At 45.4% G+C, this 15,481-nt stretch overlaps 1 protein-coding gene across 4 annotated transcripts in view; it reads right to left on the bottom strand.

Annotated features, from left to right (window-relative positions):
* Positions 1 to 419: 419 nt before the first annotated feature.
* Positions 420 to 15,481, bottom strand: part of LOC119524465 (NACHT, LRR and PYD domains-containing protein 1-like) — a 29,489-nt gene continuing 14,427 nt past the window's right edge. For 2 of the 4 annotated variants that reach the window (XM_037823155.1, XM_037823157.1), the window contains 5 exons: positions 7,745 to 8,004; positions 7,056 to 7,181; positions 3,601 to 3,742; positions 1,658 to 1,702; positions 420 to 1,223 (listed from right to left, as the gene is read on the bottom strand). In XM_037823155.1, coding sequence (XP_037679083.1) covers positions 883 to 1,223; positions 1,658 to 1,702; positions 3,601 to 3,742; positions 7,056 to 7,181; positions 7,745 to 7,951 — 861 coding nt within the window. In that variant the 5' untranslated portion in view covers positions 7,952 to 8,004 and the 3' untranslated portion in view covers positions 420 to 882. Of the gene's footprint in view, positions 1,224 to 1,657; positions 1,703 to 3,600; positions 3,743 to 7,055; positions 7,182 to 7,744; positions 8,005 to 8,607; positions 9,200 to 15,481 lie in introns of all 4 variants that reach the window. The other 2 variants (XM_037823156.1, XM_037823158.1) reach the window with 2 other exon arrangements.

Below are 15,481 nucleotides of genomic sequence, written 5' to 3'. Positions count from 1 at the left end.
GACATCTGGGCACAGTTCCTGGTCATTTGGCTAATAATAAATCCTCACTGATTATGCTCCATGTGCCATGCACTGTACTAGGTACTGGGAATAAACTGATGAGCAGATCAGATGTGGTTCCTGTCCTCAGGAAGGTTACCATCTAGTGGGGATAGGCAGGTGGGGAAGCAGTGGGGCCAATGCAGTGTGGTAAGTGCCCTGAGAGGGATACTCAGGCTGCTGCAAGAGCACAGGGCAGTGAAACCTAAGCCAGGTGCAAGGGCATGGCATGGCTTCCCACAGGAAGAGACACCTAAGCTAAGGCCTAGACCCCATTCCCCCTGAAGCCTTCTCCTTCACCCCTCTCCTGGCTTTCTTAACACCAGACCTCAGAACAACATGGCACAAACAATACCAATAAAAAAGCCAAGCCCAACATGGGGCGTTGAAAAATAAGTTTGTTTTTGCATGTATCTGCAAGCCATTCAAATCCCCCAAAGCATCTGCGTCCGCTGCTGTCTCCAGCCAAAGTTGCCTGTCCCGTGCCATCTCCCACACCCCACCGATTCCTCCTTGCATCCAGAGGGGACAGGGAGGGCTCTAGGCTTGGCTGCTGGGGCCACCAACCAGACCCTTGAGTTAGGTTTCCACAGGCCTGCAGAACCCTTGCCAGCTCCAGATGGATGTTTCCTGAGATGCTGTTGCCTCACCTGGACGGTTGGCCTGTGAAGTCCCAGAAGGTAGACTGGGTGCCTGGGTGGACATGGACATATAAAGCCCAGCGGAGGCACCATCAAAGCTCTGTAACTTTAGAGCTGGAAGGTACCACCAAGGGCAACTTGTTTATAGATGAAGAAACTGGGACCAGAGAGGGTGAGACAGCCAGGACTCAAAAACGGGTGTTCAGACTTCAGTGCTGAGCTCATCAGGACCCATCTCCCCTCCGTCTCTGCTGCTGCCCCACTTCTCCCACAGTTCCACGATTAGGTGAGGATGGGTCTCCTTCAGGGCTCGGTAGAGTTGATCTTTGCAGGCCCAGTCCCAGGATGGGCTAAAGCTGAAGAGCTTCTGCATCTGGCTCGGCTTGGTGGCCTCAGCCTGCACCCTCTCATACTGCTCCTGGCTCAGCACCTGCCCATACAGCTTGTCCAAGACAGGGTCCACCGATGTCACCCGGGCCACCAGCTGCTCCCGATACCGGTCCACGAAGTGCAGGGCTGGGGCTTCTGGGAATGGAGGTGAGGCTGCTCACGAACAAAGAAGGGTTCCCGTTATAGCCCCTACCTCTGATCCCCCAACTTTAGCCCCCTTCACTCACCCCATCTGCATTCCTGACTTTCTTTTCTCCCTGTAAGGGCATTTGGCCACCAGAAGGGCAACTCTGCCCTCCCTCACATCAGTCTCCAGCCTGGCATTTTGCTGAACACAGAGAGGGGAGGCAGCCATGCTGGGGCTATTTGAGGCTACCCAGTGGAGGTGCCAGGGCCTCCATAGGCTGGGAGTATGGGGACAAAGGGAGGGACTCTGCCCCTGGGCATGCACCCCCTTTCCAAGGCCTGATCCCTTGTAAGGTTTGCATTGACAATCTTTTCCTTTCTCTCTTTCCATCCCCCCAGGACCAGATAGAATACTCCAGAACTGCCACTGGCTCCTGTGGTCTCTAACAGCCTTTACTAACCTGTCAGCGTTGGAGGGAGCAGCGTGACTGCAGGTCTGAGATCTCCTGGGGGGAAACAGAGATGAAGAAGCATCCACAGCAGTGCCAGTTGTTAACACATAAGATACACCTCAAACGCCCCACCCACATCTGAGATAACTTGGATTCTGTGAACAAGTTGTAGACAAGTTCTGACAGAATCTGGGAGTAAGGGCTGGAAGCACCCTTAGAGATTTTCTAGGTGAATCCCTTCCTATGTTTATGGGGAAACCAAGGCCTAGAGGCCCTTGTCATAGGCTAACACACACATCTGCACACACACACACACACACACACACACACACACACACAGAGAAAGAAAGCAACAGCAATTTCTCCCACAGCACCACAACACTCCAGGCATGATTTTATCCAGTCTTGGCTTGAACAGAACCCCTGGTGGAGAACTAAGACAGTCCCTTGCTAGATAGCTTATTGAGATCTCCTTATTCTGAGTGGACCTAAACTGTTTGTTCTACATTTGCACATCAGAATCTGGAGTCAAACAAATCTTGGCATTTGGGAGTAATGGGTGAATTTTCATAGAAAAATAAACAACAAAAAACATGAAGGGGCTTAAACAGTTACTTGCAAAAGGAGAGGAAGGAAATTCCCAGCAACTTGTGGGAACAAGGCCTGAGGGTTTGAGCAGATTCCAAGGACAGTGTGACCTCACAGCCTGGGGAGGTGGCACAGGAGATGGGAGCTCAGGTTGCATTACTGGGAGCCCTGGGTCTTGTGGATGGAAAGAGGAGGGTGTTCTACATTCCTTAAGGCTGACTGGAAAGTCCTGGACTCAGTTCTGACTCCATTCACAAAGGAGCATGTACTGAGGAAGGCTACTGAATGCAAAGAATTTTAAAGATCCAAAAGGTAAGAGGAATGACAGGAGGAACTGAAGATGTTTAATTGTAAGAAGAGGAGACTTTAGGGAGGCCATGGTTACATCTTCAACCTGAAGGGTTTTCCCATGGAGAAGGAGTTGGACTTCTGTGAGTTCCACAGGACACAATTAAGACTGATAGGAAGAAGAAATTGGCTTAGTGTGAAGGAAAAGAATAATATTGCTACTAGTTATTGAGACATGTACCTACATCATTTTACTTAATCTTTCCAACAATCCTGCAAATTAGGCATAAAAACCCCCATTTTACAGATGAGGAACCAAAGCTCAAACAAGGTTAGTGCTTTCCCACAGTTACATAGCAAGCAAAAGTAAGTGCCAGAGTGGGATTCAAACCCATGTCTGATGTTGCGACTTGGTTAGTTCTCTATGTGTGGTTGACTGAAGTCGAGAAGGAGTAAAGCCCTTCCTCTTTCCATCACACTGTGCAGCCTATTTGGAGCAGCTCAGGAGGCAACTCCATCATATTTCAACTGCTGACAAGGGCTGGTCATGGTTGGAAAGAGTATTTAGGGAATTTTGGCTCTTGGAGGTAGTGGTGCTAGACTATGAGAGTGTAGGTTTCTTACATGCCTGAAGGTTTATTATTTGATTCCCTCTTGAGAATATCTGAATGATACTGGTGAGAGTATCTGATGTTGCCAAAGTTGGCTTAATCCACCCAACTGTGTAATCAAGTTCTTATTCTTTCATACCATATCCAGGCTATCATGAGAGACTTTGCCAAAGGCCTTAACCACTCTGTCAAAATTTTGGGAAGTCAAAATCTGTTAATTCCAGTTCAGCATGTTGATAACATGCTATATGGGAAAGAGCATGGGGGTTGGAGTCAGATTGACTTAAATTCAAATTCTGATCAGACCAGCTGTTACATAATTTGTAAAAGTCACTTAAACTCTCTGGATTTTTTCTTCTCATTTGTAAATTGTGATAATACAAACTGCCTCCCTGACAAGCACACACATACTTCTACTGACTTTCTCCCACTTTTTGAGACCGCTGGACTTGACCTGGCTTTTACCTGCTTTCACCAAGGCCTCCCATACCATAGTTCCATTTTTCTTGTCTTTCACTTGAAGCCTGATCCCTGATCCCAAGTGGCCAACATAGAACTCAGAGAAGAGCTGGGATTCTCCAGGGCTCCGATAGCAGAGTTCCAGTTCCTGAAGAAAGAAAGACTCATCATGTGAGAAGTCACCATTCATCCTGCACGTAATATCTTTTCCCACATGACACCTTCTTGGCCCTCCTAGTAATGCCCCAACCCCACAGGGACACTTTGATTATCTCCTGCACTGAAATCAATTGGTACCTTCAGATGCTGCTCTTTCCATAATTCCCCACGATCCTGATTCAGAAAGATGGAGACACAGCAGGGTACCACATGGATGAGTCAGGGCTCATCCTTAAAAGTAATGTTCACACATCCTAAATCAGATCCTTCTACCTCCATCGCCTCCATCTTGAACCCAAACCCTCATTTCTCCAGTCCAAAATTGTCTTCTCAATGAATCATAAACTTGACCCATTTTCAGTCAACAGAAAATTTATATCCATCTTCTTCCCCAAATCACAATTCACAACTCTTAATTCCAACTGTGTTCCAAACATGCTCCTCTCCCAGTTTTCCCAAACTTTGTGAATGGCACCACCATCCACTGAGAATTTGGATTGCAAATTTAGGCATCACCCTTATTCCTTCCAATCTCTCCCCATATACAGCCAGTCCACCAAATCTATTGGCTCTACCTCCAAAATATATCCCCAATTCATCAACTTTTCTCCATCCCTACTGCTGTCTCTCTAGGCAAACCACCATCACCTCTTGCCTGGAGTATCTCAACAGCCTTTCTCCTCATCTGTCTGCTTCCATTTTTGCACCCTCATCTTTCATCCTCACCCAGCATCAGAGGCATATTTATGAAAATACATGAGATCTTGCTGTTACCATGTTTAAGACCCTATGAGGCCTTGCCATTGCACTTAGGACAAAATCCAAACTCCACATCAGGGCTGATGGGGCCAACAAGCCCCAGGAGACCTCTACCTCTTGCTGGACCCCATCTTCCTTCTCTCTTTGGGTACACTCACCAAGCTCTGCCATGCTGGCCTCTGTTTTGTCATTGGAAGGTGTCAAGTCTGCACCCACCACTGTGTCTCTGCACACATTCCTTCTGCCCCTAAACGCTTTGCCACAAATCTCTACATCGTTGTCCTTCTTGTCATCGAGGTCTCAGCTCAAACACTACCTCCTCAGAGAGACTTTCCCCAATCACCCAGTTGAATGTCACCCATGTCCCTCTCCTACATGATCCTGTTGTTGTCTTCTTCACAGCACTTTGTGGTACTTGGCCACTATTTCTTGAGATTACAGCCCACCAGGTTGTAATCTTCCCAAGGGCAGTGTTTCGTGTGTCTTGTTCACTGAACTATCCCCAGTGCTGAAGACAGCACAGACTTGGCACCTGGTAAATATTTGTGGAATGGCTGAATTGTGTCTCTCATCTCTTGTTAACAACTAACACAGCAGTACAACTCCAAGGTATTGATCCTTGGATTCATGTTTCCCAACTCAAAAGATATACATCCCTTCTTCTTCCCTACTGGTCATCTAGGCATCTGGAGAATTAAACAAAGGAGTCTTAGGAACCTTCCAGAAGCCACTGACTTCAGAGATGAACAGCTTCTGCCCAAGATGATGTAACATGGTTAATTTTCTGATTCTTGTTGCCTTTTTCTCTCCTTTTATTCCTACTAGTAATCTTGCCTATCATTCCTCTTTGACACCCTCTAACATACTAATATTGTCTCCCTTATCTTTATTCTATTATTTCTGATTCACCCTGGTCTTCTTCTACCACTTAAGGAAAAACAAAACTCTATGATATATTTTTCCCAGACCATAGCTACTGCTCTGAATTTAACCAATTGATGGTTCTATCACCCCCACCTGACCCTGCAGACAAAATTTAATAGCTAGCCAAAGGGGACTTCATAATATAGCAAATACTTTTAGTTGCAACTATATAAATACCACAGAACCAGTAGGACAATTTGTGACTAGGGGAAAATCAAGCCACCTGGCTTTCTAAAACAGACAAGCTGGATTCCAGACATGTTTTCATTGACTGAATTTCACAATCTAGGCCCCTGGTTTTGAGACTTGTTACAAAGACTAGTAGATATTATTTTTTAGTCATTTGTTTTTGATTCTGCCTTGTTACTGTTGGCCTTTGTATCCTGTCTAGAGTCCTAAAGGCTACTGCACAGCCATTGTCATGTCAGGTGGCTCAACAACTTATTTGCAACAGAAGGAGAAAGAAGGATTAACCATGGTTCAACTAAGACTATGTCCAGTGGACACACCTCTGATCCTAATCAGTAGAATCTCAGCAATGGTGAAGATCTGGATACCATGAATAATGTCCAGTGGCCCAACTTCAACTGCCTTTGGCTGAACGGGGAGATGGAGGAAGAAAGAAAGAAAGAAAGAAAGAAAGAAAAGAAAGAAAGAAAAGAAAGAAAGAAAGAAAGAAAGAAAGGAAGAAAGGAAGAAAGGAAGAAAGGAAGAAAGAAAGAAGGAAGACTTCAGCCCATGAAGTAATGACAGGCAGAGCCATGACACGCTCTCTACTCCCTACCCGTCCTTCCTTCTTCCTTCCTGCCTTCTTGCATACCCCCCTCCCTCCTTCCCTAACATCGCCCTCAGCCTCACTACCGAAAGAAAGAAAGAAGAAAAGAAGCAGCTCCTGACACCGAGGGAACTGGATCTTGATCCTCATAGCTAGACCTCAAATTTATTACAAACTGAGCTGATAACTCATCTTATCAACTTATAACTTATAGCTAATCTATGCTGTTTTCCATTGGGCATACACAATCTCACAGAAAATCCACTTTAGACAAGGTCGCTGTGTAACCCACACAATAGCAAACATCTACCATTTGGTACTACTTCTTCAGCAATTCCAGCTTTATCCTCACTTTAGTCTGCCCTCCCTATAGATAAGACTTGTTGAGATTCCCAGTCATAGGGGTTGCCCCTGCTTTCTGACAATACCCAATCTGCAGCAAATCTGTGCTTCCATAGACCTGCCCCCAAATTACACAACCAAGATCCAAATCACATGATATGTTCTTTCTAACACCCTCCTACTGAGATACCCCACTGGCTCCTCATGTATGAATTATCTCTCACTGCAAGATTAATAAACCCAACTACAAGTGTGTTCCTGCTGGTTGTTGATACCCTATAACTCAAACACTTCTCAGTGCCCCCAAGTCAAACCCCATTGTCCTCCCCATCCTGAATGTGATCGTCCCTCCTAACCTCTTTTCCCCCAGTCTTTGATACCCAAATCTCACTTGCTTTCTGCCCACCCCCAAATCATCCCATCCTTGGGGAAACTGTGAGACCTGCTCCACCTGGCATGACTGTTGGTCCCCTGGGGGTGGGGTGCACTCTGGGCTGCTCACCTCGGGGATTATTTCCAGCTTCCCTGGACCACAAACAGTGTATCGAGAGCCCATGAAGAGTGGGGTCAGTGGGGGCGGCTTGAGTATTCGCACAAACTGGAACTTCTTTTCTTCATCATCTAGGGCCTGAGGAACATGCAGAGCAATGATTAAAGGGTAGGGAGGGGGTGCCTGGCAGCGCAGCGATTCCGCCCTATGGAGTCTGGTCTGAATAAGATGAAATGTGTTTCGGTGTATTTGTGTGGGTGGAGGGGGCTGTACCATCCCTGCATCCCTGTCCCCCTGTGCACTGATATGCAGAGAGCCCCCCACTGGGCCCTCGCTTTATGCAGGGTCCGGCTGCACAGAATAGGGTGGGAACAGGGTCTTTGGTAGAGAAGAAGAGAGAACGGGGGAAAAGGCTAGAATTCAGAGCATGGAGGACTCCCATCCTTTGACTCTTGGAATGAGACTGCCAAAGGTCATCCAGAAATCAGCAATGGAGGTGTGAACTCAATCTGGGGAGACCTTTGGGAACCAGGAGACCAGTCCATGGCTGAGCAGCAGGAAGACTCTACACTCACCAAGGACCCACTAATACGAGGCCAATCCCTATTCCTAATTCAGGAACCATCTAGGGGGCTCTCTGGCTGCACCTCATGTTTGCCATCAGCCCACCTTGGCCTGGCCCTTCTGGCTCTCAGCATCACCTTCTGAATGGTGCAGTCACTGGGGATCAGGTAGAGGTGGAAGGAGACTTCCTCAGGACGGGGTTGATGGTAGAGCAACACGGTGGAGGTGATGGGTATGCGCAGGGCAGCATGGATCACTCTCAGGAGAACTCCCATGGGGGAGAAGCTGGGGCTTTCCAGGATGATGTAAGAGGGCTCCACCCTAGCTGGCTTCTCCAGGAGCATCCCCTCTTCTTTAAAGTGGGCCACTTGGAACAGAGAGATGTCCACATGGCCTCCTGTCAAATAATGGATTCAAGAGTCATGGATTGAGTGCCCTCACTGGGTCAGGCTCTGGCTGGGGCAGTGGGATCCCAGGATTTAGGCTCAGCAGCATTCCTGGGAGAACTTACTATTGGGGATGGGGCACTCCTGGGCTCAGGGCCTTTGGAGGCTGCAAGAGATACTGTCTATAGGGTGGAAGCACCACAAGAGCCCCCTTGGGCCTGGCCATACACATCTAGGTTCCTACACAGGCCCAGACCCTGGCTCTGGGGCTGGGAAAGATGCTGAATCTGTGGTTCCCTGTGCTGTCCTGGACTCCGTAACAGCGAGGGGCTGTTGAGTGATACTGGCAGGTCTGATTTCAGGCAGATAGAGAACAAGGAGGTAGGGACAGTGGGAAAATGGAGTGACCAAGGGAACTGTCCATTTATCAAGTATTTGGCACCTGCGATTCAAACCCTTCTTTTGGGGAAGAACCCCTCCTCCCCCTTTGTGTGGGTCTTGGCAGGGCACAAGTCGGGGCTCCCACTCAGGAGAGTGCTACTCCCTGACTAAATGGACACTCCTCACCAGGACCTCTAGAGATGGTGAAGCAAGGATGAAAAACCAGAGATTACTTTGGCAGCAGCAGTGGGGTCAAAAGTCCAGCAGCCACCATGGCAAGGAGGGTCCTGGCATGGACCTGGGCATGGAACCCAGTGGCTGTGTCTGCAGCAGAGGCCTCTCCTTGGCTGTGTCCTTAGCTTTTCAGCCTCCTTTGGTCACTGCCTTGATTTTTATTTTTTTTTTTCCAGTCTGGTTACCTAACCTTTTCTTAAGTCTATGAGCTACTCAACAGTCTTCCAGTATATTCCTTTCTGCCTACATCAGCCAGAATTTGTTTCTTTGTTTGCAGCCAAGAACTCTGGCCAATGCACCAGGTGGGGACTTTGAAGCCACAAGAGACAGCTTGAGGAGCGAAGGATGGTAGTGGGAGACATAATGGACTCAAGGTAGGGGTCGTGGCTCCATCCTGCAGCACAGATGGTTCCTGGGCATCGCAGAGGGGTCCAGCAAGTCAGAAAAAGCCTTTAGTCTGTGTAGGCACTGGTCAGAATATTGCAGAGTGATGTTGATACCAGAAGGGACCATGGAGTCCAAGACTTAAGTTTTCTTGTTTACTAACTGTTATTACTGTATGAAAAATAATGTAACAGCAGTGCACATGGTCTGAAAGAAGGAGAAAGAATTCACATATGAGCTCACTAATCAGACACTGCAACTACTACTTCTTCCCCTTTTCCGTTATAGCCTTTCTTTGCGGGAACACATTTTCATGTTTCCATTGCAGTGCATGTAATTTTGTGTCCCGCTTTTTCTTTGTCAGTTTAAATTGCCACAAGCATCTGTTACCTTCCTAATGACTGCATATGATTTCTGCTACTGGACACATTATCCTATAATGAATCATTTGCCTCTTGTTTCAGCCTCTTGTTCCAATGGGTCACCATGATAAACAGCACTGCAATGCATATATTTCTGCAGAGAGTTTTGCTATTTCCCTTGGGTTATTGCATTGGAATTAGTAAGCACCAAGGGATGTGAAAAGTGCAAGAAAGGACAAGAATATTGTTGTGGCTTGCCATGTTTTGCCAATTTGCTTCTCAAAGAAGATAGTGCTGGTTTGCTTGAGCTTGTTAAGTGGACTGATCTCATCTCACCCTCTAGGGCAACAGAACTTCCTCATTTGTCAGATAGGGGAACTGAAATCCTGAAGGGGAAAGCAGTTTTCCCAAGGTCACCAGCCAGCACCAGCACCGGCACCAGATCCTTGCACTTCCATCACGGCTCCCGGCTCTGTGTCAACCTAATTGTAGCTGCATTCTGGAAGGTGCTGTGCGGCTTCCTGCTGGGGTGACCAACTGTGCCAGTCAGCCTGGGACAGAGTGGGTTCCCAGGATGCAGGGCTTTCAGGGCTAAAACCAGGACAGCCCCAGGCAAACCGAGATGAGCTGGTCACTCTACTTCTTGCACAGACTGTAGTAGAATCACTTTCTCCAAACCTGTTGCTTAATAGTATAATTGTGCTAATTTTTTTTTGTTTTGTACTGTACAAGTAAAATTACTGGTCATTTGGACTTTTGGGGGCAGCAGAGATACAGAGCCAAGGCAAGACTTGAGAGATTTGTGAGGCAATATCAACCACACTGACTGATGAATATGATATGGAGTTTGGAAGAACAGAGGAATCTGGGAAAAAATCCAAGATCATGGGCTCCAGCAATTAAGTGGAAGTGGATATGGTGTGATTTATGATGTGAGGGAACTCAGGTATGGAGTGGAAAATTATGGCTAAGTTGTCAGCATTGAGATGCCTAACACATCAACCATGTGTATATGTCAGATTGGAAGGTGGGGACATGAGTCTGGAGTTTGGAAAGAATTCCCTAAAGGAGATATAAACACGACACTCATTGGGAAACACTGGGAAATAGGCAGTGGTTCAAGGTATGGGATGAGCGTGTAGATAGAAGATGGAGCCAAGTTCAAAGCCTTGGGACTCTCAGAAAAGACAACACTGGAAGGAGTGAGAAGAGGAGCTTTGTGGGTTTGGAAGAAAACCAGTTGTGTCATGAAAGTCAGGAGAAGGAAGAGGTTCAAGGAGGGTGTGGACCACGGTGAGATATGCTGGCCAGGTGTTCAAGGAAGAAAACAGGGAGAAAGGTGGGTGTATTCTGAGCTTTGCATCAGAGGAAATTAGTCATAGAATTTGTCAATGGATTGGCCACGGTTCATGATCAAGGATATTTAAATTTTTTGCCTGGCTCTTCCCCATTCTACTTCAGCCTCCTCCCTGCTTCCCTGCCTCCATCATACTTTTGGTCCATAATCTACCAAAAACAAACAACAACAAAAACATAACCATTTCGGAGGCGGGGCAAGATGGCAGACTGGTGATCTGTATGTTTTAGTTACTCCTCCAGGAAAGTAGCTAGGAAGCCAGGAACTGCGTGGACTGGACACCACAGAGCAATGTGACTTTGGGCATACTTCATACAACACTCATGAAAATGTGGAACTGCTGAGATCAGCGAAATCTGTAAGTTTTTGCGGCCAGGGGACCCACGCCACTCCCTGCCAGGCTCAGTCCCGTGGGAGGAGGGGCTGTCAGCTCCGGGAAGGAGAAGGGAGAACTGCAGTGGCAGCCCTTATCGGAAACTCATTCTGCTGATCCAAACTCCAACCATAGATAGACAGAGACCAGACACCAGAGAATCTGAGAACAGCAAGCCCAGCAGAGAGGAGGCAGGCATAGAAAAAAAACAACACGAAAAACTCCAAAATAAAAGCGGAGGATTTTTGGAGTTCTGGTAAACATAGAAAGGGGAAGGGCAGAGCTCAGGCCTGAGCCCAGGCCCTGAGGCGCATATGCAAATCCCGAAGAAAAGCTGATCTCTCTGCCCTGTGGACCTTTCCTTAATGGCCCTGGTTGCTTTGTCTCTTAGCATTTCAATAACCCATTAGATCTCTTAGGAGGACCCTTTTTTTTTTTCTAAAACAATTACTCTAAGAAGCCCAATACAGACAGCTTCAAAGACTTGCAGTTTGGGCAGGTCAAGTCAAGAGCAGAACTAGGAGAGCTCTGAGACAAAACACAATAATCCAGTGGCTGAGAAAATTCACTAAACACCACAACTTCCCAAGAAAAGGGGGGTGTCCGCTCACAGCCATCATCCTGGTGGACAGGAAACACTCCTGCCCATCGCCAGCCCCATAGCACAGAACTGCCCCAGACAACCCAGTGTGTCGGAAGTGCTTCAAATAACAGGCACACACCACAAAACTGGGCATGGACATTAGCCTTCCCTGCAACCTCAGCTGATTGTCCCAGAGTTGGGAAGGTAGAGCAGTGTGAATTAACAAAGCCCCATTCAGCCATCATTTCAGCAGACTGGGAGCCTCCCTACACAGCCCAGCAGCCCAGAACTGCCCTGGGGGGACGGCACTCACCTGTGACATAGCACAGTCATCCCTCAACAGAGGACCCGGGGTGCACGGCCTGGAAGAGGGGCCCACTTGCAAGTCTCAGGAGCCATACGCCAATACCAAGGACTTGTGGGTCAGTGGCAGAGACAAACTGTGGCAGGACTGAACTGAAGGATTAGACTATTGCAGCAGCTTTAAAACTCTAGGCTCACCAGGGAGATTTGATTGTTAGAGCCACACCCACCCTCCCTGACTGCCCAGAAACACGCCCCATATACAGGGCAGGCAACACCAACTACACACGCAAGCTTGGTACACCAATTGGACCCCACAAGACTCACTCCCCCACTCACCAAAAAGGGTAAGCAGGGGGAGAACTGGCTTGTGGAGAATAGGTGGCTTGTGGACGCCACCTGCCGGTTAGTTAGAGAAAGTGTACTCCACGAAGCTGTAGATCTGATAAATTAGAGATAAGGACTTCAATTGGTCTACAAATCCTAAAAGAACCCTATCAACTTCAGCAAATGCCACGAGGCCAAAAACAACAGAAAATTATAAAGCATATGAAAAAACCAGACGATATGGATAACCCAAGCCCAAGCACCCAAATCAAAAGAGCAGAAGAGACACAGCACCTAGAGCAGCTACTCAAAGAACTAAAGATGAACAATGAGACCATAGCACGGGAGACAAAGGAAATCAAGAAGACCCTAGAAGAGCATAAAGAAGACATTGCAAGACTAAATAAAAAAATGGATGATCTTATGGAAATTAAAGAAACTGTTGACCAAATTAAAAAGATTCTGGACACTCATAGTACAAGACTAGAGGAAGTTGAACAACGAATCAGTGACCTCAAAGATGACAGAATGGAAAATGAAAGCATAAAAGAAAGAATGGGGAAAAAAATTGAAAAAATCGAAATGGACCTCAGGGATATGATAGATAATATGAAACGTCCAAATATAAGACTCATTGGTGTCCCAGAAGGGGAAGAAAAGGGTAAAGGTCTAGGAAGAGTATTCAAAGAAATTGTTGGGGAAAACTTCCCAAATCTTCTAAACAACATAAATACACAAATCATAAATGCTCAGCGAACCCCAAATAGAATAAATCCAAATAACCCACTCCGAGACATATACTGATCACACTGTCAAACACAGAAGAGAAGGAGCAAGTTCTGAAAGCAGCAAGAGAAAAGCAATTCACCACATACAAAGGAAACAGCATAAGACTAAGTAGTGACTACTCAGCAGCCACCATGGAGGCAAGAAGGCAGTGGCACGATATATTTAAAATTCTGAGTGAGAAAAATTTCCAGCCAAGAATACTTTATCCAGCAAAGCTCTCCTTCAAATTTGAGGGAGAGCTTAAATTTTTCACAGACAAACAAATGCTGAGAGAATTTGCTAACAAGAGACCTGCCCTACTGGAGATACTAAAGGGAGCCCTACAGACAGAGAAACAAAGAAAGGACAGAGAGACTTGGAGAAAGGTTCAGTACTAAACAGACTCGGTATGGGTACAATAAAGGATATTAATAGACAGAGGGGAAAAATATGACAAACATAAACCAAAGGATAAGATGGCTGATTCAAGAAATGCCTTCATGGTTATAACGTTGAATGTAAATGGATTAAACTCCCCAATTAAAAGATATAGATTCACAGGATGGATCAAAAAAAATGAACCATCAATATGTTGCATACAAGAGACTCATCTTAGACACAAGGACACAAAGAAACTGAAAGTGAAAGGATGGAAAAAAATATTTCATGCAAGCTACAGCCAAAAGAAAGCAGGTGTAGCAATATTAATCTCAGATAAAATAGACTTCAAATGCAGGGATGTTTTGAGAGACAAAGAAGGCCACTACGTACTAATAAAAGGGGCAATTCAGCAAGAAGAAATAACAATCGTAACTGTCTATGCACCCAACCAAGGTGCCACAAAATACATGAGAGAAACACTGGCAAAACTAAAGGAAGCAATTGATGTTTCCACAATAATTGTGGGAGACTTCAACACATCACTCTCTCCTATAGATAGATCAACCAGACAGAAGACCAATAAGGAAATTGAAAACCTAAACAATCTGATAAATGAATTAGATTTAACAGACATCTACAGGACATTACATCCCAAAGCACCAGGATACACATACTTTTCTAGTGCTCATGGAACTTTCTCCAGAATAGATCATATGCTGGGACATAAAACAAGCCTCAATAAATTTAAAAAGATTGAAATTATTCAAAGCACATTCTCTGACCACAATGGAATACAATTAGAAGTCAATAACCATCAGAGACTTAGAAAATTCACAAATACCTGGAGGTTAAACAACACACTCCTAAATAATCAGTGGGTTAAAGAAGAAATAGCAAGAGAAATTGCTAAATATATAGAGACGAATGAAAATGAGAACACAACATACCAAAACCTATGGGATGCAGCAAAAGCAGTGCTAAGGGGGAAATTTATAGCACTAAACGCATATATTAAAAAGGAAGAAAGAGCCAAAATCAAAGAACTAATGGATCAACTGAAGAAGCTAGAAAATGAACAGCAAACCAATGCTAAACCAAGTAGAAGAAAAGAAATAACAAGGATTAAAGCAGAAATAAATGACATAGAGAACAAAAAAAAAATAGAGAGGATAAATATCACCAAAAGTTGGTTCTTTGAGAAGATCAACAAGATTGACAAGCCCCTAGCTAGACTGACAAAATCAAAAAGAGAGAAGACCCATATAAACAAAATCATGAATGAAAAAGGTGACATAACTGCAGATCCTGAAGAAATTAAAAAAAGTATAAGAGGATACTATGAACAACTGTATGGCAACAAACTGGAGAATGTAGAGGAAATGGACAATTTCCTGGAATCATATGAACAACCTAGACTGACCAGAGAAGAAATAGAAGACCTCAACCAACCCATCACAAGCAAAGAGATCCAATCAGTCATCAAAAATCTTCCCACAAATAAATGCCCAGGGCCAGATGGCTTCACAGGGGAATTCTACCAAACTTTCCAGAAAGAACTGACACCAATCTTACTCAAACTCTTTCAAAACATTGAAGAAAATGGAACACTACCTAACTCATTTTATGAAGCTAACATCAATCTAATACCAAAACCAGGCAAAGATGTTACAAAAAAGGAAAACTACCGGCCAATCTCCCTAATGAATGTAGATGCAAAAATCCTCAACAAAATACTTGCAAATCGAATCCAAAGACACATTAAAAAAATCATACACCATGACCAAGTGGGGTTCATTCCAGGCATGCAAGGATGGTTCAACATAAGAAAATCAATCAATGTATTACAACACATTAAAAACTCGAAAGGGAAAAATCAATTGATCATCTCAATAGATGCTGAAAAAGCATTTGACAAAATCCAACATCCCTTTTTGATAAAAACACTTCAAAAGGTAGGAATTGAAGGAAACTTCCTCAACATGATAAAGAGCATATATGAAAAACCCACAGCCAGCATAGTACTCAATGGAGAGAG

Source organism: Choloepus didactylus (assembly GCF_015220235.1).
Source record: "Choloepus didactylus isolate mChoDid1 chromosome 11 unlocalized genomic scaffold, mChoDid1.pri SUPER_11_unloc1, whole genome shotgun sequence".
Lineage (NCBI taxonomy): Eukaryota > Metazoa > Chordata > Mammalia > Pilosa > Megalonychidae > Choloepus > Choloepus didactylus.
The sequence above is the reverse complement of the archived record's forward strand: the minus strand, read 5'-3'. Positions and strand labels throughout refer to the sequence as shown.